This window comes from Phalacrocorax carbo, chromosome 5 (genome assembly GCF_963921805.1).
Source record: "Phalacrocorax carbo chromosome 5, bPhaCar2.1, whole genome shotgun sequence".
NCBI classification, from domain to species: domain Eukaryota; kingdom Metazoa; phylum Chordata; class Aves; order Suliformes; family Phalacrocoracidae; genus Phalacrocorax; species Phalacrocorax carbo.
This window is the reverse complement of record NC_087517.1, coordinates 43,821,521-43,846,783: the sequence shown is the minus strand read 5'-3', so window position 1 is coordinate 43,846,783 and position 25,263 is coordinate 43,821,521. Positions and strand designations below refer to the sequence as shown.

Sequence of the window (25,263 nt, the reverse complement as noted above, 5' to 3'; positions counted from 1 at the left end):
CCCTTGAACTTGCCAAACTGCACATGTCCCAACACTAAAGAAAAAACAGATCAGTCGAAAGCCTTGAAATTACATTGAGCGATGACAACTTGTTGACAGCCAAGGCTGAAATCCCCTGCTCCCTACCAGGATGACAGTCTGTGTCTCCACTGGAACAGAAAGTATTTAAGCAGCAAAATTTAGATCTTTTGAGAAAGTCCAAGCACCACTGGAGACATTAAAAGGGTCAAACAGGTTGATGTTGCCAGTGGCTACTTCACTGCTGCATGCAAGCGGAGACAATATCTTAGCTTTCTTCAGCACTAGGGAAAGCCAACCAGACATGGATGAGGCCAGAAAACACACCATCCTTTTCCAAACAACCAAACACGCTGGGCGAGAGATCTACTAGTCTTCAGTACAAGCAGGAGATGGGAACCAAAAGCCATCAGTTGACAAATTATACCGCATATAATGTGACAGATGTCAAGAACAAGGATGGGGGGTTAATTGGGTTCCTGCTCTCATGTGGATGGGGATTCAGGAGCAGGCTTGCCCCTCCTGAGCAGAGGGACGGTGCCGGGGCGGAGCGGGCAGGAGGCACTGTCCTTGGCTTCAGAATCCCAAAGCAAAGCCGACCAGCCCACTGGCACACCACCACCAGCTGAGGACAGCCACACAGCACAGCACCACAGAGACAGGTCACCACAAGCTGTTTTCTGGGACGATAAGGGTTAAAATAAACCAAAACCCAAACCACACACAAAAAAAAAAAAAAACAAAACCAGCAGGCATGCCTGAAGAGGAGGATTAGGGAGAATAGGGCCATTTCTCAGCAAAGACTATGGCAACCTAAATAGAAAAGTAACATTACGCTCAAGACCGGGCCCTTTCGCTTCGCCCCTGCCCTACAATGCCACTATTGTTTCGCTGACAACTGGTAATTATCCCAAGCTGCACACACTGGTATTCCCACTCTTTAACCGGGAGGGATTTTGCTGCCCCGACCCTCTGACACCAGCAAAAATTCACATACCACAGGGTTCAAAGGGGGGGCGGGCTGGAAAGGCTGGGCAAGCTGCAAGGGGTACGTCATTCAGGGACCTCCTTTTAGTCATCCCTAAAAGACAATGCTATTAAGGATGGTTTTGCTCCTGGTGGCCATGCTTGGGGTTCAAGGTGCCCCAAATAGCAGGGAGTCTTTTCCATCCTCTTGAGTGAGCAGTACCCATCACGACCCAGGATGAAAAAATATTCACCTCCCAAATATCCAAATCTACATAGCACATTCTTTCTCAGCCTGGTAGCAGAGAGAAAACTGCAAAAAAATAAATAATCCCACAGAGGCATGGTTTTCCTTCCCTCCTAAAAAACTCAGGTGTCCCTGAGGACCCTGGACCCCTGGGACGAGCCACTGCAGGCAGCCATTGCCCTGCTGCCCACTGCAAGGGGGCTGTAACAGGGATGAGTCAGACCCACCACTTCTCATTTATGGAATCAAGACAGTCATGGTTCCAACATCCCCAGCCCACCAGGAGTCCAGCCCGGTGCCGCCACCAGCTCAGATAAGGTGATGAAAAATGCTGGAACCTACCTCAAAATGGACTGAAACACCCCCGATGTCAAAATGTGGATTCTTTTTCTGCTTTTGCAGGGTGGTGCATGAGGCAGAAAGACCAAAAAGGGGAAAAAAAAAAGGTTTTTTTCTGCCACAAGCTGCAGGCAGCACAGCCAAGGACAGAGCAAGGCAAGGGACATGCACAGCCGCCAAAGGACCCGGCTACAAGCACCACAACTAGCTGCTCTGGGATTTATTGTTTGTTTTTTTTTTCTTCTGCGTTTTAATTACACGATCGCAGAAGTTTCTTCCTAACAGGAAAGCTGGAAACCAGTTTTTCCTGCAGCGAGGCCAATTCCACAAATGCTAGCAGTGACCTGTAAAGATAAAAAAAGCCCCATAAATCAGTAGAGCAACATCTTTCCTTCCTTGCAGCGTCACCAGCCTGTTTCTCTGGGGTGGGTTTTTATTTGTTGTTGTTTTAAGCACCCAAGAGAAAAGAAACCGCTCCTAAAACCCCACTTAACCCATCCCAGCTGCAGCAAAAAAAATAACCTACATAGGCAGGAGGAGTTACTCTATGGGACTCTGGACAAGCTCCAGCCTGTCCCCATAGTGCTCAGCTAGGCTTTGCGGGGAACGAAACTCCCCTTCTCCCAACCCTGGAGCCCTGCCAGCCCCTCGCCTAATTAAAGCGTGTGGCCACTTGCAGGGCGGAAAGCTGGCTGCCAGAGCATGGAGGCTCCAGCACCTCCAAGGGTGAGCCCCACCAGAAGATCGGCACCCCACTTTTAAGGATGCTGAAGCCTGGAGGAGCTCCCAGGGTTGCACTGGTAACTGGCCAGCTCCAGCTCCTCTCCATTGCTCGCGCGGCTGGAGCAGCGACATGACCACAGGACAAAGATTAAACCCAGATTTTGCTCTTTAAAATACTTTTGACCAGAGGAGGTTGATTTGCACCCCTCTTTTCAGGGATATGGGAGCACTATGGGATAGGGGAGGTAGCAAGGAAGGGGCAAAGGCTTGCACAGCTCAGCGGGGAAATGCTCATTGGCCCCTCTGTAAGGAAGGGAGGGCAGGAGAAACCCCAGAGCGGACCACAGGGTAAGTAGAAGAATGGCTTAAAAATTAAAACGGGACAATGTTATCAGTGGGCAGCTGCCCCATGCCACGTACATGGAGGCTCCAACTGCCAGCTCTGGCTGCATGGCACCCACCAACACCCTGTGGTACCCACTGGGGTACCGCCCACCAGATGTTCAGGTGCCAGGTGCTAGCACGGGCGGTGAAGCATCACCAGCAACACGCAGAAGCAAAGCGGGGTCATCAAGAGATTGAACTGCAACAGTGTGATAAAAAGATTAAACAGCAAAATTAAAGAAATGGGAAACATTTTTACTCCCTACCCAAGCAAAATGGTTTTTTCTGGTGTTCGCACAACTGCGGTTCACCAGTCCAAATCACATCAGCAACACCCCAAAGCTAGAGGGATGCTGGTAGCTTAACAGCAAACCCTGCACAGTGACTGTTCACACAGCCAGAGCATTACGGATGTACTGGGGGACCCAAGTGCTGGGATACAGGAGATGTACTGGGAGGCCTGTTTCCACCATGAAAGTCATATTTACAGTGATGTGGGCTGCCCAAGGTTCAAGTGAGGCCACAGTGGAGCTGGTGCAACCACGGAGCATCCCACCCCAGTGTGCTCCCCAAACCAGGCTTGGTGTCAGTCTGGGGGCAGAGATGCTTCACCACTGACCCACCCACCCCTGGATGGACATGGGCCAGCTGAAACATCCATAAGCCTGTTTTATTACCTGTCTCCCAAATTTCCCCATCACTGGACTGAAGGTAACCACCAGCAGAGCTGGGGCAGGCACAGGGAGCAGGGCCGGGGCTGGCCGCAGAGCCCAGCCCACCTCTTCCCCCTGCCCGGCCATGCAGAGCGGCATGCATCCGGACCACTGGCCTGGGATGGAGAGGACCTAGCCAATGTCCGCCTTACACTGTGGCATTAATCCTGTTGCTAGGACACCCACAGGCAAAGAAATACAACACTTGACAGATTAGCGTCTAGACTGCCTGACCTTTCCCTCTGCTCGCGAGGTGGAACCAGGGTGAAAATCGGGAACCGTTGGCTAAAAGGAGGGGGTTTTGTAAGGTTTTTGTTGTTTTTTTGTGGTTGTTTTTTTTTTTTTTACATGGGAGCCAGGGAGGGAGGGACATTGCTGTCATTGAAAGAGCCATTTCACTACCTGCCACAGGAGAGGGATGTGCAGGAGACAGACCCAGGTCTTGCAACCTGCTGCCAAGCCTGGGTTTTGCCCAGCAACCCAGACGACAAAAGAGCCTTTCATGAGAGCGGACGATGTCAACTCTGCAATTAGCAGGGGAAAAGAAAAAAAGAGACGAAAGAAGATTTTTACCTCCAGCAGTTGCCTCTGGGGGCCCCTTGCAAATGGTTTCATTAACTCCTTCGGCTGAGCCCAAGGAGAAGGTGGGGAAAGAGCCACCAATATTAGCAGCAGCCAGCTGGACCCAGGGTGGCATCCCAGTCTCGCAGGATGCCACAAGGAGACCCTTCCCCTTGGGCGCTGTTGGGGCAGGCTGCCAGCGAGCAATGTCTCTACTCCTGAGCTCCAATGCCAGATTGGACCCAGAGGGAACGAGGAACACCACCCTCTTTCATCCCAGCTGGGAGGGAATCACGCTATCTCCAGCTCAGCTCTGAGAGAGTCCCTGCAAGATCAGATGCTGACCTCAGCAAGCAGGGTATGCCACACACCAAACCTCTTCCACCTCCTGCCTTGCTGAGTAATGCGATGGAGAGTGCAGCCCAGCCCACCGGGTACCACGCACGGGGGGAGATGACAGGACACCCACACATCCTCCACCTTCATGGCCTAACATCTCCATCCCCCCACCAAAAAGATGCAATAGCTTGCTAAAAAAAAAAAAAACCCACCACATTTTTATCAGATGGTGCCCAGGTTACCTGGTGGGAAGAGGTTAGAAACCTCCCTCTGGGCACCTTTTCTCTTCCTGATGCCCAAATCTCCCACAGCTTTCCCATTTGCAACCCACCCAGAGGAAATCCAGGACAGGTCAACTGGAGGAGATCAGCTCGCCCTGAGGGCATCACTGTTCCCTGCCCCAGGGGCATTGCTCAACGCAAGCTCTCCCTGCAAAAAGCCAACTGGAGAGCAAATCCCCAACCTGGCCTCCCGTAGCTTTGGCAGGCAAGATGCCAGCCTGCGTGTGGTCACAGGATGGGGACATGCAGGGACAGCTCGCCCTTCTGCCAGGAGTGGCCCTGTGACTGCCGCTTTCCAGGCTCACTGCGGGGCTGCAGCACTCGCTCCTGTGGAGCCAGCCCTGGCTTCCTCATGCCCCAAGGATGCCCTTAGGGGCCAGATTGCTGGCCTTGTCCCTGCGCAGAGATTTAACAGCAAGCCCCAGGCACAGAGGTCCCCAAAGCAGCTGCAGAAATAACAACTGGTTAATTGGGCCCTACATTAAAAGCCAAAAACCCACACACCTTCCTCCATCCACAAAGTGAGGGATTTTCTCCCACTCCCTGATATTCAAGGGGATTTAGTACCAGCCAAAATAATTGCAGATCTCTTCCATGCCATCTCCCACCCATCAGTGCCTCCTCTGAGCATCAGCTCTCAGCAAGAGAAAGCACATCTTCTTGGAGGGCAGCAGCACCACTGCTCCATGCATGTTGGTACCCAGGGGATGAAGCACATGGCTGGAGGACTGGAGAGCCAGTGAGAGCACCCCACTAATGGCAGAGAAGAGATCCCTGGTGTGAGGCAGAGCCCAGCACCAGCCCCCCATTCATCACAGAAGATGCTGCCTCCAGGCTGCATACACAGAGATGTGCAGGGTGCTCTTGGAAAGGGTTCATCTCCCTCAATAAGGCTGCAGGGACCTGAGCCATTGGGTCCACACCTGTCCCATATCAAGCCTCTCTAGCAGGCTCACTGGTGCTGGCATCTCCCAGGGAGTGGCCATGCCATGTGCTCCATGCTGGGGCTTTAGGGAGGGAAACACTATTCATGACACAGCAGGAGGTAATATCCTTACAACACAGGAGGTCTCCTGGCTGAAAAAGTACCCACTGTCTTCCTAGGGCAAATGGCCCAGCGCTCAAGGGCAGAGCATGAATTCATCTCGCGAGGCAAGCAGTTATTAATCACAAGTACGCGCTAACAAATGCTGGATTGAAGGCTTACGGTTCTGGCACGTGGGACAGTAGCCACTACAAGCCCTTCATGTGTTTCAGGGCCCAGCTGGGGAGACGCTGGCGATAAGGGGAGAGTAACACAAGGTGTCCTGGGGCTCTGTGCCACCCATGGGTCCCAAGTGTGGGCAAGCCCACTCCCCTTGCTGCAGCACAGCCCCCTGCCTGAAGGGAGGCAGGGACAGTGTACAGGTACCCCATCCCTGGGGATGATGCTGAGAGCAGGCAGGTGTCCTAGGGGGGCTCCCCAGGAGGGAGCAGGGAGATGACCCTGTGCTGGGGTTTGGTGAGGAGCCTCAGAAGTAGTTGCCATCCCCAGATCAGGCTGGCCATGCAAGCGCTCACCGCCAAGGCTGACACCAGGGTCTCCATCCACACCCAGCCCCCTGTCAAGGTTTCCCCAAGATGAGGGTCCTGGCCCCTCTGGAGAGCCATTCAGGGCCCGAGGGGAAGGACTGAGCCAAAAAGACACCTTTGTATCTTGGGGGGCTGGTTTAGAGCAAGAGAAGACCTTCACCCTAACAAATTGGTGGGTTCTTTGCTACTGTGACTTGCATGCGTCACACCTCGACCAACCTGGACCACAGGAGCTTAGGAGGGGTGTCCACATCACTCTGCTAATCCCACTGCCAGCAGGCACAGCAGAACATGCGACACCCCAGCACCACACATCTCACCAGAGGCATGGTCCCCACACAGGCACCAAGGGGGGAAACCCCATCCTGCATCGTTGCCTGTTTAATAAGTTGCTGCCTATTGTAAAGCAGAACAAACATGGAGCCCCTAAACCAGCAGCAGCTGCCTGGGACCCACTGGCAGGAGGGACGGCCAAAGCCTCATGCCCCCATCAAACATGGACCTCGTTGAGCTGCCACCCCAGGAGATGCTCCCTGGTGCAGCACTGCCTGGGCTGGGAATGCCACCAGGCTGGAAGGAAAAGTGGATGGGATCCAGGCCACTATCCATGGCTTGGGCACAGCCAGTGAGCTCCAATGGCTTATCTGGGATTATCAAAAAGGTGCTCTTTATCCAAAAGTCAACAATCCACAACTCAATGAAGTTACAGACTAATAAGGAGGCTGGAGAAGAAATAATTTGTCTGACTACAGCATTTACTGGAGGGGAAGCAGGTGGCTTACTTATGAATTATAAAATCAGAGATAGCTTCAAGGGCTGTCGAGCTGATGGAGATTTATGCCAGTGGTGATGGTGGGAAGAGCATGGGGATGGTATGCTGGGCTGGCAAGCTGGCGAGCTACAGAATCCAGGTGCCTGGATGCTATTCCCACCCTAGGCTGTTCAAACAGCCTCCCACAACCTGGGAACAGGGTTAGAGGAACGGCCAGATCTTCCAGTCCCCTGGGAGGAGGAAACCAGCAGATTGAGCTTGGGAATAAAATAAAAATACAATAAAATCTACTAATGACCAATTTCCATCTCAGAAAAGGGCTGGGAGGCGATGCCAAAAAAAGCAATAAAAATTCCACAAAAGCAACCTTTTCAACTGAAAACCAGCAGACACGGGATGTTCCGGACCAGATGTTGCTCCCTGAGAAAGCCCCCGGCACTGGGGATGCTCCTGCCAAACAGTGCTGCTGGTCAGAGCTGGGAGCACAGCAAGTCTCCAGAGCTTTGTCCCCCGAGCAGCCCCATCGGCAGGGGTGATGGTGGTGTCCTGCTCCCCCCCAGCCCCCAACGCTTGTTGGGAGGCAAAAGCCACCCCATTTTTGGTTTGCAGGAACCATCCCTTCACCCCCAAAGTGTTTATTAGCTGTGTTCATGCCTCAAGGCCATTGAGGTTTTTTGGCCCGTGGTCTGCTCTCACACACACCATCAGGGAAGGAAATAGAGCAGAGAAACAGAAAACATGCTGAATGACAGAGATGTGCAATTATGTGGGCAGAGCTGGCAAATACGCCTGGCACCACCGAGGCAACCCACTGGCTGTGCCACAGAGCTGCCACTCACCCCAGAGGCAACCCTGCTCCTGGCAACTGGGAAGGATGTGGGACATCAGCCTGCAACATCGCAACATGACACCCAGTGGCTTTCTCTTTAATGAAGGTTTCTCGCTCATTAATAGTGGAGCCAAGCCTTCCAAGCATAGGAGGTGGCCTCACAAGTGCCTGAGCAAACTCTCCATTAACCCAAATCCAGGCAGATAGCACCCAGAGTGTATCAGCCACATCTTTCCCAGTTTCTGATGGTTGCCTTCCACCATGTCCTTCCCTCTCCACTCTTTGCTTGCTCCCACCTAACGCAACACATTTTTGCCCTTGAGCCCACTCCAGCTCTCCCCATGCCCGCAGCCTCTGCTCTCACATTTCTCCCAGTGGCTCCAAATCCCCAGTAAGGCAATGTCGGAAGCCCCCATTAGCTGTACAAAAATGTCCAAATCATTTTCTAATCCCGTTCAGCTCCTTGCTTCAATTATATCTTTGGCAACAAGCTCTCTAGGCTAATTAAGTCCTACATTAAAAGCCAAAAACCACACATGTGCTGCTACCACATACCTTCCTCCACCCACAGAGTCAGGGACTTTCTCCCACTCCCTGATATTCAGGGGGTTTCAGTATCAGCCAACACCGTTGCAGGTTTCTTCTCCACCACCTCCCACCTAACAGTGCCTCCTCTGAGCATCAGCTCTCAGCAGGACAGTACACATCTTCCTGGAGGGCAGCAGCACCACTGCTCCACACACGTTGGTTCCCAAGGGATGAGAAATGTCACTGGAGGACTGGAAAGCCAGTGAGAGCACCCCGCCAATGGCACAGAAGAGATGGAGCGATGGGGTGAGGTGAGTCCAGCAGTGGCCCCCCCATCCATCACAGAAGATGCTGCCTCCAGGCTGCGTACGCAGCCAGAAAGGTGCGCAGGATCCTCTTGGAAAGCATTTATCTCCAGCACCTTCTCAAATGTCATCAGATACACTAGAAGATTGTTAAAATGCTTTATTAATCCCATACCTTTGGGCTGCTGCTATACATCGATACTTAATCCCAGATGCCTCCTTCAGCACTTTGAACTCTCTACTGAAATGCCAGAATTTATTTTCTCGGTCAACTATCAGAGTTTGGAAGAGACACAGCACACTGGCTTAGATTGTTATTTCAGGGCTTAGAGCATCACCCCTAACAGTCACTGCAGACCAGACCAGTGTGGGAGAGAAGCTGGCACTGCATGCATCCAACAGTGGGAGCAGCGAGGTGTAGGCAAGCCCTTGCCGGCAAAACTGTGCGCAGCCCCTGCCAGCCTCACACAGGCAGCTTGCATGGCATGGCACCTTCCCTCCTGTTTCCCCCAGCTCCCTCTCTCCATCCATCCTCCCAGAGATATCACCCTCTGCAAAGCAGCCCCAAGCTCAGAGCATCTCTTGAGGCAAGTAAGCATTAGTTGGAATAACATGGGAAGGTCGCCTATGGATGATCTTCTCCCTTTGCTCTCCAGACACGGGGCAAGTACCCCTCCTTGAACCCGTCTCCCTGGTACATCTCTCATGGCTGAACAGGGCTCTGCATGGACCTTACTGAACTGGAGAGTCTTGGGCCTTACTGAGCTAGTTACAGTGGACGCCTGTCCATCCATCACGGCCACAGGAGACCATGGAGCCCCCATACAGTGGGAGGAAGCCCAAGTAAGAAACAAAGGAAGGATGCACTGTTGAGTTGCGCACCAGCATGGACCGTGGGGCTTCCCATGCGGCTGGGCAACAGGAGCCCCAGATCCCCATCCTCTAGGCAGTGTTTGGAAGGAAGGGAATATGTCTGTGGTTGGGTAACCTAAACCAAGACCACAAACCAGAGTCGGAGCAGGTAGAAACCATGGCCAGCAGGTCAAGGGAGGTGATTCTCCCCCTCTCCTCTGCTCTCCTGAGACCCCAATGGGAGCACTGCATCCAGATCCATATTCCAGAGCACAAGAAAGACATGGAGCTGTAAGAACGGGTCCAGAGGAGGCCACAAAAATGATTCAAGGGCTGAACCACCTCTCCCATGAAGAAAGGCTGAGACAGCCGGGGTTGTTCAGCCTGAAAAAAGCTCCAGACAGACCTTATTGCAGCCTTTCAATATATAAACAGAGCTTACAAGAAAGGTGGAAGGAGACTTTTTAGCAAGGCCTGTAGTGACAAGACATGGGCCAATGGTTTTAAACAAAGATGATATGTTTCAACTGGACATAAGGAAGAAATTCTTTTATTTTGATGAGGATGGTGAGACACTGGAACACATTGCCCAGAGAAGCTGTGGATGTCCCATCAACAAAGCTTTCAAGATCAGGTTGGACGGGGCTTTGAGCAACCTGGTCTAGCGCAGGATGTTCCTGCAGGGGACACCCCTATGGCAAGGGCTTGGGGGTGATCTTCAAAGGTCCCTTCTAATCGAAACCATTCTGTTATTCTATGATAAAGTAAGAGTGCATAAATTAGTAACACTGCAGATAAACAAGCATGAGATGCCTTGGGCTTGCATCAAAGAACAGGTTGCCCCTTATGCTGTCTGCCAGAGCTGCTGCAACAAGCCCCAGATGTGCTGGAGGACACAACAGTAGCATCCCATGGCACAAGCTGGGGTGAGAACAGCCCTCTCTCACTATCCTGAAGGACTGAGGACAGACCTCAGCTCCCCGAGACACTCCTCAGGCTGCACAGGAGGCTGTTTTGCAAACAGTGGTGGCCATGTCACCCATGTGCCTAGATCCTCAGCATCCTTGGCAGGTTCCACGCTCACAGGAGGATGCAGCTTCAGATCAGTCCTCACTCCCTGCTCCACACACTCCTGCCTCCTTAAAAAGAAGCAGTAACATCCCCCCACTAGAGAAAAGACTCTTTCCCAGCAGAACAGTTATCTGCTTGGGTTTTTTTAAGCCTTATGATAATGCTTGAAATGGGATTGCAAAACATGTTCCTCTGTCTTCTCCAAGTGCTCATGGTTTGCTATTTAACAGCACCCAAATTGTGTCTACATAAACACTGCAAGAAGAGGTTATTCCAGCTGCAGGACAAAATAAATAAGAAGAAATGTCACAAAGAGGCTGCTATTCAGAGCAGAACCACGACTTCTCTGGGATCTGGTAGTGTGTGTACAGGATCTTGCAGCGGCCACACAGAAAAGCAGCTCAGGTCTTCATCCTCCCAGGGACATGAGCCAGTGGGGAGGGAGCTCCCAGGAACTCACTGCCATGCAGGGCCAGTGGAAACCTGGACTGCTCCCTTTCCCCACATGGAAATCTAAAATCAAGTCAGAGGTCTGGGAGAAGTATGCTGTGGATGGACCAAGTCCAGGTACAATGCTGCAAAACCACTGAGAAAATTAGGAGTGGGACTTGAAAAGGTTGCTTGTGCATCAAGGAAGCAAAGAAAACTGCCTGGAAGTGCAGCCGCTCTGCAGGACTATTCAGTCTCTTTTTAAACCAAGTTTCCAGCCCCAAAGTGCCATCCAAACAGGGCCACTTGACCGCCACTGCCTCCTCCTTGGGACAGGCAGGAGGAACGCAATCCATCTGCCAGGGGATGAACCAGGAGCCCTGGGAGCACCCAGCAGTGCTGCAGGGAGACATCCACAGGCTTGGCTCCTTCCAGCTGCCGGCAGCTCGGGACGGCTCTCCCTCCCCACCAGCTCCCACGGCAGGGAGTGGTGGCCCAGATAAGGTTTTGCAAACAGAATTAATGCCAGCTGATAGGGAGATGAAGAGCCTGCAGAGCCTCCTGTGCACAGCATCCTCCCCAGTTACTCCAGCCCATTCCAGGGGCCTCAGCAGCCAAACGATGCTGTCAGAGATGAGAGGTGCCAACTCTCCCCAAGCCAAACACATGCTGGTGGGTGCTGCCTGTGGCCAATTCCCCACAGCCCTTCTCCTTGTCTTTAGAATAAATTCTTAAAATAATGTTTGCAAAAGCTCCGATCCACCTGTCAAAAATCCCCAGGCACCGATGCCAAAGCAGTTAAGTCACAGGCTGTAAATCGCTTTGCACGGCACCTGTTTCATCTCTGAAGGCACGTGCTTGCAAGGAATCCCAGCCACTGAGACCGACGAGCCATTGAAGATGGAAATAAAACCAGGCACGAGCCTCTACACCAGTTTGAAGTAGCTCCGGCACCGGCTATATTTAACAGCAGGAGAAGGTCGCTCAGTTTCCCAGGTGCTGCCTGCATCCTTCTCATCGTGACCAGCTAAGACCTGGACGTACTGGCCCATCCCAGCCTCAAACTGATACAGAGGAACATAGTGGGAGGAAAGATGAATTAAGTCAGGCTGTCTCCACCACCAGATTGGGGTGACCCTGGCCAGCTCTGTAAACCCCTACTGGTGGGGATCCCCCATCTCCACAGACCTGTCCCAAGGTTGTCCCCCTCCCTGGGAATGGGGATTTCCCCAGCATCTGACCCAGCCCAGGCTGCTGCCCCGTGCACGGGGGACACCCTCAGCCCTATGTGTGCCCTGATTCCCCCACGCTTTCAGGACTGGACCCACAGCAGCATCCCGTGTAGCTACGTGCCCTTGCTGAGGAATCCCAGAGATCTGGTGATAAGAGGTATGACCAGCTCCAGGCAGCTAAGCCCCCAAATTTGCAAGGCAGGCAGATAAGCAGAAAGGTTATCTTCATGCCAGGTCAGCCTTCAGAGCAAACATTCCCCAGGAGCCATCACAAAGGAAGGCTGGCAGAACAGGCCCTGCAGTCCTTGGACATTGAACCAAGGGAAGGAAAAAAAAAAAAAAAAGAAAGGAAAAAGCCACACCAACCCTCCTGCAAATTCTTTTAAAACCCTATTCGCAGCCTGCTTTTGGGAGCTGGCCAAGTCAGCTGGGTGAAACGGGCACCTCCCTGCCGGCAGTGACCGGACTGCCAGTGCTCCCCAATGTTTAACCCCTCTGTGAGCCATGTGAAACCTCCTTGGGGTACCTCAGCATGGCTGCTCAAAGGTGGGGGGGATGCAGCTTCAGCTTGGCAAAGGGTCCCAGCCAGCCCTGCACTTCCAACGCCATTCAGGGAGCTGGGACACCAGAGTACAGAGGAATGGGAAGGGCATGAAATAGCTCTAAGTAACTGCTGTTAAACCAGCTCCTGGCCCTCCAGCTCAGCTTGGCCATGCTGGACAGTCTCCAGGGACTTAAAATAGTCAATTCATGATTTCACATGGGAATGATGTTCCCATCTCTGAAGACCTCCAACGGGAGCTTTGTTCCCACAGTCCCCAGGGAGGCACCCACATCACGGAAAGCAGTGTCACAAACCCAGCCTGGGGGCACTTCAAGAGCTTCGCCAAGTGTTCCCAGACACGCCCTGGGACTGCTGGGCATCCCTGCTGCCGAGGCGGCTCTATTCCCCTCCACGATGTGAACCAGCCACCCAGCCTCCACACAACCATGCCTGAGCTGTTCCTAGATGACACAAAGCCTTGCTCCAGTAAATAATCCACTGATTTCACAGCCCAGTGCCTGCCCGACTTCCAGCTCGCCTGTACCTGGGTAGCCACTTATCAACATGCCTCGCCCAGCCTACAATGACAGAGAGGGGCATGAGCCATGCCTCGGAATGTGCTGGCAAGCTGACAACCCTCAGCACAAGCAGAAGACAACCAGAACATCACCCTGCAGAAAACTCACCCTCACCTGGCTTCAGATCATCACTTGCAGCTCAGCTGCTTTTTCTAAATGGGTTTCCTGAGCCGCAAGCAAGGTCGGGGTCTCCCTGTGTCAGCCACAGCTCTCTCTGCCACCTCATACTGGGCACACATCCAGAGACTGGCTGCAAGGGGAGGAGGGCTTTCAACCAGCCTGGCAGCAGGGAGGAAGCTTCCCCGGCAGGGAGGTAAAGTTCACCAGGAAAACAGGCAGCTCATGCACTCAGGCAGTGGGAGAACCGGCTCACATATCCTGTAGGGAAAGAAGGGCTGGAAAGCTGAGTCAGCGCCGATATCCCCTCTCCTGGGGCACGAGGAGTTTGAGAGCAAGATGAGTGGGTTGTTTTGCAGAGCCCTGAAGGCAGGGGAAAGCCAGAGAGTGGTGTTGGAGGTGTTGCATCCCCAGGACACACGCTTGAGGCTTTCTACCATTCACAACGCTTCCAAGGACATGCAGTCACGGGGAGTACTTCTGCAGGCACGGCAGAAACCGCTAACACATGGAGCACGGCCACCTTGGGTCAACGCCATCCCATCTGTCCCACAACCAGAACCGACCAGACAAACCCCTCTCATCCCAGTAAAGCCTCCAAGAGCATTGCAGCCAGGTATCTCACTCGTGGGTTGCCTGGCACAGCATTTCCCCAGCATCCTTCCTGGCTGCCCCATTGATGAGGTGGGGCACACAGGACCCCAACCCTGCCACTCCCAGCTGCCACGAGGGATGTGGCCGTTGAAGGGGTGCATGGAGGGAAACTCCCACCACCACCCTTCTCTTTGGGGACCACGGAGTGGGAGCAGCATTTGGCCGGGGGGAGACACGACCCCATGCCTGCTGGGGAGCAGGGCTGCCTTTGTAGCGCATCCCAGGGGACAGGGGGCCTCAGGACAGGGAGGGGCTCCAGGACCACGAGCACAGCGGCAGGGAACCCTTCCCCAGCATCCCGCGCACGTTACCCGGCTCCTGGGAAGCAGCGGGGACCAGCAGGACAAAGAACCCGAGCAGCAGCCGCCACGGGGGGCACCTACGGGAAGGGAAGAGCAGGAGGTTACCCACCCTCCCGCCGGTTCCGGGATGCCCCCCGCCCGGAGGGGTGCACCCCGCAGTCCCCCGGCAGCTCGGGGGTCCGCAGGGTATACGGATACCCCTCCAGCCTCGGCGGCACCGTTGCACCGGAGTCTCGGTGAACCCCAGCTCTGGTGTCTCCGGGGTCCCCAAGGCTTACCGGTGCCTCTCAGCCCCGCCAGCTTCGGTGTCTTCACAGTACCGGTGTCCCCAGGGTCCTCCCCTCCGCCCCCCCCCCCAGTATACCGGTGCCCACCAGCCCAGACGGCTCCGAGGTCCCGGTGCGTCCCGGCCCCGGCGCCCTGCAGCCCCCCGGCCCCGGCGCTCACCCTGGGCGCATGGTGCCCGCTCGGTGCCGGCGGCTCAGCTCGGCTCGGCTCGGCGCGCCTCGGCTGGGCCCGGGGGGCGGGGAGGGGAGGGACGGGGAGGGGCGGCCTGGGCTGGCGGCAGAGCGGGAGCGCCGGGGCCGGGGCTCAGCCCGCCCCCAGCCCCCGGCCCCGGGGCCTGAACGGCTGCTGGGCTCATCCAGCTGGGAGACTGTCGGGGACACATCCCCTCCGGGGCCTCCGGGCTCTGCCCCAGCCACAGTGTGCTGGGGGGAACGGTGCCGTCCCCCTAAGATCATCCCTCCCGGAGAAGCATCCCTCCCCGGGGACCACCCCTACCCGAGAAGCATCCCTCCCCAGGGACTGTCCTTTCCCCGGGGCGCCGGGGAGCCCCCTCGCCCCTAAAGGGCACCGGCAGGCCGGACCTGCCCTGGCATCGCCAGCTCCACCAAGCCCACGGGTTTCAGCTCGCAAGCCAGGCCTGGTCTTGATAGAGGGAGTGAATCAGCAAGCTGAGCTCACTCCCTCTCCTCTCACCTACCCAAGCCCTGGGGGCACCAAGCAGGGAAGGGTGCTCCCATCTGGGCACCCCATGCCCTCCTTTCCTGGCCCTTCCCTACCCCAGCAGCCCCTTGCTCCTCCCCACTGCGTGTGGGGGGCTCGGAAACACCACCAACCTCCCTTACTGCTCTGGCTGTTCGTGCAACGAACCTGGCCCAGCCCGGCAGGACGGGGGCCTGGGGGTCCCTTTGCAGCCCTCCAGGCTAGCCCTTGCTGGGGGGCTGGAGTGCCAGAGCTCGGGCAGCAGCACACCTCACCTCACTTTTCCCGTACAGGGAAAGGAGATAAAGCTGGCGCTGCCACCCACTTCCACTGCCTCCCCTTACCCAGCTTTCATTTCCCTCCAGCCCCAGCCCCGTGGAGGGCAGGATAATCCCCACAAAACCTGCCACGCCTTGCTTTGTCTTCCGCAGCATTTTAGTGCCCCGCGGCAGCAAGCCTCTGAAATCCAAGCCCTGGAAACTTCCAGGTGATCTAGAAGTGATTCACTGATAGCAGAGGTGGTGTTCAGTCTAAGCCATCGTTTAGATCTAGCAGAATAAACCATGACAACCAGTTACACAGCTCCATGCTCACAGAGGTGCATGCTATTGCTATTCATCTTTTAGCTATAAATCTTAACCACACCTTGAACCACAGAGCCAAAGGCAGCAGCTCCTCAGCACGACCCCAGTCTGGGGGCAATGAATAGACACCAAAGCTGCCTTTTGTTTGGGTGCAGAATGATTTCACGTGGTCAGGACTGCTAAATTTACACTTTCCCAGCTGGACGCTGAGTGATTTACGGGCCCTTTCTTCTCTGACAGCTGGATTCCTTTCCTCCAGGTAGATGGGTGCATTGCCAGAGTACCTGAGCTGCACAAAAGGCAACACGTGGCAGCCCTGAGTCACTGAGCTGCCATTTCGTGCAGGGTTTTTGGAGGGATGCATGGGCTGCAGGAGGAATCATGATGGCGCTGGGCCTTGAGAGCATGAGGCAAGTGGGAGGAGAGTCCTGGGGCAAGGATGGCGCTTGAAAAAAACTTGAAAACAGAAAATGATCCTCCCTGATAGCAGCGGTCTCTTCAAAGCGAACTGGCTTTTAACAGGCTTGATGGGAGCGGGTGGGTAAACGTTTCAGCAGGGTAGGAGAGGCCATAGGCAGCTCCCGGGCAGCTGTTCCTGGCATTGCTTCTAACTCAGTGGGAGAATGTGGCGCTGGCCCTTCCTATCGTTATGAGCGTTGCATAGGAACCACCATCAGTGCCACCTCTGCCAGGAGGTGCAAACCTGGTCAGGGCTACCCAGAATGCCTGCCTGGACCTCATGCACTGATGCAGCCTGTGCTTCACTGAGAGCAGAGATTTTATCACTGGATGCTGCAAGCACAAAGGTGCAGGTGAATGTGGAGCTGCTTTACAGCCCCAGCTTCCTCCTCGCTGCACCTTCAGGCTCTGCCTGGCCTGGCCGTGCTCCCCCAACTCCTGCTGTGTTTGTTCTCCAGGGAGAGACACAGAGCAGGTTCAAGTGCATCACCTTTTGCCCACCTTCCTGCCTTCCCTGTGCCTGCCAGCGACTCTCTGCCCCAGTGCCGGCCCCCCCACCACGGGGCCATCTCCCCCCAGCAGACCTCCATGCAAAGCGCCTGGCTGACACCAGGGCAGTTTCCCATCGTAAAATTTCTTCCCGCTGTGCTTTAAAGTTCAAGATCCATGAAGGACAGATAATGAGGCTCATCTTTTCCCAAGCAAACAAACACTGCCCGCCGCAGGGGAGGGGGGACACATGCTGCCAGGGAGGCAGCTCTTTCGAAATCTGACCAAATGGAAACCAGAGGTTCTCTGATGGTGGCTTGGCTGCTTGCAGCCGCGACTTCCCAAATCCCAGTCAAAAAGGCCCTCTTGCCCCTCAGGCTTCAAGCCCCAGCAAAGCTTTGGCATTTTTCATCTCTGCATGGCTCCTCCAGGGTCCCCCTGCCCTCCCTGTCCCTGCACCTGGCTCCCACCCACTCCCTCCCGGCTGCATCCCATGGCTGGTTGTCCCATGCTGTTGGGTGGCCCTGGGCAGGGGCACCCCGGTGCGAGGACAGAGGGGCTGCCCCAGCTCCCAGCGCACAGTCCCTGCCAGTTCAGAGGCTGGGACAGTGTGACGGCCAAAAAAAAATGTCACCCTGGCAACCCTGCGGGATGACTGGCCTGTTTTTCCTTCCTTTGGGCAGAGGGGAGGGGCTGGAAATGCTGGCCGCATGGCCCAGGCCCGACCCTGCTAGTGGCTCCAGGGCTCGCACGCATGGCCTGCATTCTCGTCCCCCTTCTGAAGTGGCTTGGGCATAACGGCTGCCCCTACGCTGTGAAGGGCAGCATGTCCTCAGGCTGCTGGGCAGCCCGAGGAGCCGTGACCCGTGTGCCGTGAGAGCAGCAGGGGTGCCAGCGGATACCATGAACTATTGCTGCCACTGAAAAACAGTTGATTGTGCATGGTTGCCTTGAGATGCTTCTGTGACTTGCAGCTGGGTTGTGGGCACAGGGCTTAGTCCCACTGCCACCGTGCATTTCTGTGGGGGACTTAGTGAGGAGGCTGGGGAGCGGCGGGAGCCATAGGACTGGGGCCAAGGTGGCAGGAAGAGACAAGAAGTTAAAGGACAATATTTAGCAAGTGACTGTGCAGAGAAGCAAAGGCTGCAGCAAGCAGGAGTGGAAAACCACTGATGGGACAGGGCTGTCCCATTCCCACCGATTCCCAAGTGGTGGCCATGGCCGGTCTTGCTACTTTGATGTGCCATTTGTCTGTGTTAAAACCACCTCCTCCCAGCTGCAGCCCTTAGGTGTGAGGGCTCAGGACCACTGGCACCAGCCAATTTTGCATCTCTCTGTCCCATCTGTCATTCTGGCTCAGAAGCCTGTGTCTGCTGAAAACCCAGACCCACCAGGACAGCAGTGGAGGAGCTGGTCCAGGAGGCATGTCTGCTGCAACGGGCAGCACCATACCCTCCCTTCAGCTGACACCTTCAGCGAGGATCTGGCAAAGGATGATGCGACAGCATCTTGGACTGTGAAAAGCATCGCCCCTTTCCGGAGGTGAAGCATGCAGAGCTGCAAAGGTGGGCGTTTGGGAAGGACCCAAGGAGCTCAGGCAGGGAGCAGGAATAATTGGAAATCCAGATATTCCCCCAAAGAGGAAAGCTTGAAAGCACAAGAAAGCTTGGCCAAGTGGGGAGCACGTTACCCGCCCATGTAGGCGGGGGATGAGCTAAGCCAGGTTGGGGTGCCAGGAGGCTGGGAGCATAGCAGCACTGCAACTGGCCCCAGCAGCCAGATCTGGCAAACACGTTAGCGAGGGGCTGCAGAGGGCAGCAGGAGATGTTACAGGGGCAGCCAGAGGCCTGGCCAGCAGCAGAAATGCTCCAGGATCTGAGGCCCACCCACATCCCTCCCACAGACGCAAGGGTGATGGGACAGCATGGATGGCTGTGGCTCAGCAGGGAGATGAGCCAGAGCCAGGGGACCACCACACCATCACCTCAGCAGGGACAGGCCAGACTCCTGTCTGCAGCTCCCCACATCATGTGGCACAGCCCCACCACCACCGCAGAGCCCAGCACCCCACATGTACAGCTGGGTGGGCAGGGGATCCCAGCACTGACCATGTCTTGGAACCTCTGCCTCTCTCCCTTGGGCATGTGATGTGGAGAGCTCTTGTCTGGTGAAGTCATGACATGATGGAGATGGCCTGGCCTGTTCCCTGTCTGGATATCGGCAATAAGAGCCGAGCGACACATGAGAAAGAAGAGCAAGTGAGAGCATTTGCTCCGGAGCCAGCAGATAAACAGCCGCTAACACAGCAGAGGCACTGCTGAGAGATCACCACCCTACACACAGTAACCTCCTCCCTGGGGAAGGAGGAGGAGGACCAGAGGAGGGATCCCCCTTCCTATCCCAGGGCTGGGGAGCCCTGTGCAGTGTCAGCAGAGAGAGAGCCAGCCCCAGCCCTTTGGACCACGTGTATCCTTCCTGCCCTCTGCCTGCACCCCTGGGCAATGCCTGCTCCCTCCCATGCAGCCTCCCCACTGGACATAGGCACCTGGGGTGTCCCGGCAGCTCCTGCTCCCTCCCTGCTTCTCCATGACTCATCCACTCCAGGGGGAAAAAATACTTCAGCACACATCAGACAAAGGACCAAGAGAAGCATTTCATGGGAAAGGGGATGAGGTGGATGCTTCTCGCATGCCTCATCCCGGCGGTTTGCCCTTGGGTCTCTGCCTCTTGGCTGGCTGTGGGAAATGGTACTTGTTTCCCTTCCTGCTGCACAGTCATGCTTGTACACTGCTGGTGGAAGATAAGACGGGCAGAGCTCTGGACCTGTGTGAACCCTTGGTACATCCACATCCCAGGTACAAGGTGCAGGTCTGGTCCCCCATAGCTTCAGAGGGACCCATTGGAGCTGGCGTGAGGAGCATCTGTAATGATGGAGGGGATGGAGCAGCTCTCTGAGGGGTGAGACCAGCCAGTGGGGGCTCTGGGAGGGGAGGAGGGGATGGCAGGGGGGCGATTAAGGGCTACATGCTCACAGAGCTGGTGGGCGAGGTGGGTTTGGAGCTGTTACTCACCACAGCTGCAACACAAACATTGGGGGCACTTGCAGAGAGAGACCGATAGCAGATCCCAGCAGGCGTTTCTGTCTCCAGCCACAGCACTTGCTACCAGGGTAGGGCAGGGAGGTAGATAGGACCAGCTATAAAGGGAGGAGAGCAATTTGTGGTTGTGAACAGGTCCTAAAGAGCCTGGACAGGCACATCCCGAACAATATTCCTGATGTGATGACTACAGACACTGCAGGAGTACAGTGGGACCAGCCCACAGAGTGGCCAAGCCCATGGCATCCCCCAGCAGCATCTCTTGCTGTCCATGGAGATGCATGACAGCCTGTGATCCCATCACCCACCCAGGAGCGGACGCCAGGTCCCCCTCTGCTCATTCCCACTGCACACCCTGCCCAAAACCCCCATCCTGCTGCAGGGCTTGGGCTCACCGGAAGAACCAGCTGTCCCCGGCTCTGCCAAACCCAGCAAGGCTGGGATAGCTCTGGAAGCCTTCCCCCAAATGCCCCGGCTGGCTGTGATGCCTGAATTGCTCACACAAGGGAGGAGTCCTCCCACACTGGAACACCCTGGCTGCCAGCTCCAGCCCCTCCATGTACCTCCTACGGCTAGTAGGGGCCACCCGCAGCCTCCAGCTACCAGCTGGGTTGTGTCCCCCCAGCTCTCCCTCCCCTCACATGTTCTGCCTGTGGGCACTGTGCCCCAGCAAGCTCTGTTCACACACTCACCTCCCTGTTTCCCCCCAGAAAGTGCAGCTCGATTCAAATCGTCATCTGCCTGTCCTACTTTGTGTGAGCTGGGGCCAGCAGCCACAGAGCAAGCAAACTCATCTGGATTCCTGCTTCCCTTCCCCAGCCCTTTCAGAGAGACCTCCTGAAAAGCAGTTTATTTTTAACATGATTAAAAAAGCATGTTCCTCCTCCTTCCTGCATTGATAGATAGGTGCTTCCTCAAGGGAGAGCCTTGAAATCAGGCCAGGCAAGAGGAGGTCTCCAGGAGAGAGCTGGGTCTGGCGCAGCAATGGGGCTAAGCCTAGGCTGCCATTTGGGGGAGAGCCCTGTAAGCATCACCATCAGTGTGCAAGGCACAACACTGATAGGCCTTATCATGGCTCAGTCATGGCTGTCCCTGGCTCGGGGGCGGGGGGTGGGCAGGAGTACATGGGTCACAGTGCAGGGTGATGGGGGTGCTAGGGATGCTGTGTCAGTGGTGAAGCACGCCTGCATTTTTCCCTGTGTGAAGGTAATGCTGAGAGCAAACAGCCCCAAAACTGAAGGTCCTGGTGTGTAGCAGTGCTGCTTCCTTGGGGATTCTCCTAGCAGCCCTGAGGTTCCTCTCTCCCAGACTGCACTCAGCATCTCCCCTGGTGAGGAATGGTCAACTTTGACTCAGCTGGGGGAAAAAAAAACAAAAAAGAAAGAAATGTCCTTTGCTCCAGCAAGACTCAAAATAGGAGCTGTTTCCTTCCTGGGATGAGGAAATTCCCAGCTCCCCATGGAGGATCTTGTGCTGGCTGGCTCTGTGGGACCAGACTGCCCCAGGCTGCTCAATGCCTGGATGCCCTGAGGTACAGCCCAGTTGCCCCCGCTGGGATGCACTGAGCTGCCAGGCTTCCTGCAGCCTGGGAGGGGGTCTGGCCACCTGGAAGAATTGCTCCTGTGAGGATCCCTATGCTCTAGGATCCTTGTACTCACCTTGCATAGGATAGCTCTAGGACCTGACCACAGGCCTGCTGACAGTCAATGTAGCCCATCCCTTTCTGGCTCAGCTGGTGCTAGGCACCTCCCATCTGTCCAGGACTAACCAACATTTAGCTTGTCTCTCCAGGATAACCCCAATAGAATTTCTATTCCAATTCTCCCACCTATCTGGAAAAAAAAATAAGCTGGGATGGGTGAAGGCAGGAATGCTCCCAGGGCAAAGACCCATCCACTGTGGCCATCCCACCCCTGTGCACCCTGCTCGCCTCCTGGTCTCTGCAGAAGGTTTGCTGAGTTGTTCACCACTGGTTTAAGCACATTTGGCAAGAGAGCCCTCAAGCCTGTTTCTAGCCCTCTGGCTTCCTTGTTTGTATCTGACTTGCTGCATTTTTTCAGCTTTCCTGTTCTTCTTTTGGCAGACCTTCTGCTCTTCAGCATCAGCCTTTTTCCTGTGCTCCCGTTCTTTCCTATCAGCTGTGTGGGGCTTTATGGGGTTGCCCTATTCGTTCTTTGCCCCATGTTTCATGGAGGCTCTTAATACAGTGTTTTTCTGCAGCCTCCAGGCAGCTTGGAGGCCTCTGGCTTTCTGGACCACACTGCTGAGAGGTTTGGGATTGGCCTGTTTTTTTCTTTTTTGACACATTTCCTCATTTTTACATGGTCTCTTGTCTTGAAATCTAATAACCACATGCTGAATTTATTCAGCCTGCTCTTCCTTACCATAAAATTAAAACCAAGTGGTATCATAGCTGGCCTCGATCCTCTCAAGCTAAGCCCCATGTGCTGTGCAAAAGCAGATCCAGAAACGCATCTTCTCCTGGTGGTTCTCAGACTGCTTCTAGGGGGATGGCACCATGTACTGCATTCAAAGGTTTTATCTTTAAGTCTTGTCCCCAGACACTTCGGTCCAGTTGGCAAGTGGGTAGTTGAAGTGCCCCCTTATTACAGCCTCCCCTAAAATCCCTGTGTATCTGGCTTTAGGTGTCCAGTGTTCATGTGGGAGCACTTGTAGGTTTGCCCTTCCTCTGTTGCCATACGTGCACTGGCTGCTCTCCTGGCACTGCAGGGGATCTGATTTGCCTTCCTTATTTACTGCAGTTATGCTGTTTATTTTCCTGCTGGCATTTTCAGAAGTGTACTGAACCTTAGCTGCATTCCACACGTCAGTCCCATCAGGCCAGACTAGGTGCTCTCCCCCAACCCCCGCTTCTGGTTTAAATGCTCTCTGGCACTGCAGTTATCAGTGCCAGCAGCCTGCTTGTTATAATGAAGGAACAATGTCTCTGTCCTGTGCATGTTCCTAGCATCCCAAGAGGTGCCCCAAGTCCTGCCATAGCTAAACACCTCCTCTCTGACTCACCATCTCATCCCCACCCTAAAACTGAAGCTCTCCACATGTTTCCTGGGACTCACCCCTGGGACTGGCAGGGGTTCAGAGAGTATCACAAGCAGGTCCTGGCCACCAGTGTCTGGCCAAGCAGCCTGAATGTAGCTGCCAGCTCACCATCCAGTACTCACCTACCACACAGATGGCACCGTCAGCTTCTCTGCTGTAGCTGGAGTATCACCCTGGCAGCATGTGAAAGCAGCGAGCATCAGGGCATCCTGGTGGAATTGCTTATGGCATACAAAGTAACTGCCACCAGGCACTGCTTTCCCCAAAGCGCCTGACTGCTACCTAACCCTGGTGATGAAAAAATGGGCCATTTTCTTCTAGCACTTAAAAGCTGCCTTTGGCTCGTCTTCACTTGCTCAGCAAACACCCCTGAACAGGTCAGCACTTTCTTCACAGCAAAGCTATGTGAGGAATTTCTCCTAAGGCAGCTGGACCCTCTCCAAAGAGGGTGAGCTGCCAAATTCCCACACACCCCCCAGCCCCCGGCAGAGAAACAAGGTGCAAACTTGGACCCTGAAGGCTTGCTGTGCACTTCCACTTCTGCTCTTGTGTCCACTGGAGCTGGGGAAGAAGGGGCCCTCTCTACTCTCCTCCCATGCCTGGGTTGACTGCACCAGGGAAAGGACTGGTCCTGCCCTGTTTTTCCCAGAGAGACCTTTAGGTGTCACAGCTCACCCCAGATGCAGCAGCTAGAAGACACAGATGTGGGTTTGCAGCTCTGTGCTCCCCTTTCCACTCTCAAGCTGTGCCTAGCACTGCTGGGCAGTGGGTAGCAGGCAAGAGGAGGCCCCTGATGTGCAGGCTGCATGGGGCTGGGAGATACCTGAGCACTTGCTGGAATCATTGCCTCCTGGGATTTATTTTTTTTTTTAATCTCAAATTGCTTATCAAAGGTCCAGCTGTTGGGTTCACGTGCTCAGGCGAGATACTGGGCTTTCCCATAAAAGCCCATCCCCAGCCCTCCCGGCACAGAGAGACACTTGCAGATGTGTCCCCACAGGCATGCTTTCCACCTGCTCCTGCTCGGCAGGTACTGCAGAGTTTCTACCAGCAAGACATAGAGCCCTGTGGAGCATGGTGAGCACCCTGGCCAGGTGGAGGACAGACAGTCTTGGCAAGCTGGAGAAAAAGCACGCCCTCCGGGCATGGAAATCAAACCACCCCCTGCGTGTGGCAAAGCCAAATGCAGTTGAAATTGCTTATCCACGTATTTGAAACTTCCTGGTATTTATGAGCATGGCTGCTGGCTGCAGAAAGAAGGCTGTTTATCTGTGTTGTGCTCTGGGTTTGTGACTTCTCTGCCATTCACCTGCCCCAGCCTCCCCAAAGCCCCTGGAGAAGGTGCAACCCTCCCCCACCCACCCCACCCCACCCCGCTTGGCCCCTGCCCCTGAAGTGGGCTTTTTGGCACATCACACCAGTGGAACAGCTGGACATTCATCTGCTTCATTTCTCTGGCTATAATTAATGGGTAGGAAAGTTGCCTTTTTTCTTCTGCCTGGCTGCTGGGAAGGTGAAGGAGTATCTCCAGGAGATGCAACCCCTCTGTAAATTCACTAGGAGAGTGCCAAGGACCCTTGAAAGACAAGCCCCTAGGAGACCATGTAAGCAAGTCAGCCTTGGCCACTCAATTATGTTTTCCAAAGCTTGGTGACCTAGATGCACCTAGGATTTCACAGAAGCAAAGATACCAAGTGTTGGAGCTACTCTGGGCTCTAATGGAGCATCTCTACAAACATGGTACCCAGTTCTTCCTCCTTCACTGAACTGGCAGATCACCCCCAGAAAAAGGCCATAACTCCACTTTTGGAAGAGAGGTACATGGAAACAGGTTACAGGTAGCTGGCCATCACTGCACATGGGGATGGACACCATCACCATGCAGTTCCCCCCAGTCCCCATCTTGAGGAATAGCCTCAACCAGAGCTGAATCTTTGAGGCACTCAGTGGCCCATGCCTTGTGCTCAAACCTTGGGTTGCTCTAAGTGTCAGGTCCCTGAGGGCACTATATGGGTCTTGCTGACCCTGAACAGCCTCACCTGGGATCCCCAGCCACACATCCTCCAGCTGTGGTCCTTGTGCTCACTTCAGCTCAGTCCTGAGCACGTAGACCTGGCCTGAGCTTAGTAAGGGTGTGTTTGTTGATGAATCTGCACCTTAGACCTACGTAACAGGTAGCTTACCTCAGGTGCTGTTTCCTCTGTGGACCTCATACTTGTGTGGTAGACAG

The 25,263-nt window shown here is 54.9% G+C and overlaps 1 protein-coding gene and 1 long non-coding RNA gene across 3 annotated transcripts in view; both read right to left on the bottom strand.

Annotated features, from left to right (window-relative positions):
- COL18A1 (collagen type XVIII alpha 1 chain) overlaps positions 1-14,909 on the bottom strand; it is a 41,357-nt gene extending 26,448 nt beyond the window's left edge. Inside the window, exons 1-2 of the mRNA XM_064452214.1 lie at positions 14,804-14,909; positions 14,366-14,433 (exon numbers count right to left, since the gene is read on the bottom strand). Of these exons, the coding sequence (XP_064308284.1) occupies positions 14,366-14,433; positions 14,804-14,814 (79 nt within the window). The 5' untranslated portion in view covers positions 14,815-14,909. The remainder of the gene's footprint in view (positions 1-14,365; positions 14,434-14,803) is intronic.
- Positions 6,881-14,352, bottom strand: LOC135313427 (uncharacterized). Of its 2 annotated transcripts, none has more exons than XR_010373080.1 (2): positions 13,392-14,352; positions 6,881-8,716 (listed from the first exon to the last, which is right to left on the bottom strand). It is a non-coding gene; the product is annotated as an uncharacterized LOC135313427 (long non-coding RNA). The 2 variants fall into 2 exon arrangements; XR_010373081.1 differs by having other exon boundaries at positions 13,398-14,352.
- Positions 14,910-25,263: the final 10,354 nt, after the last annotated feature.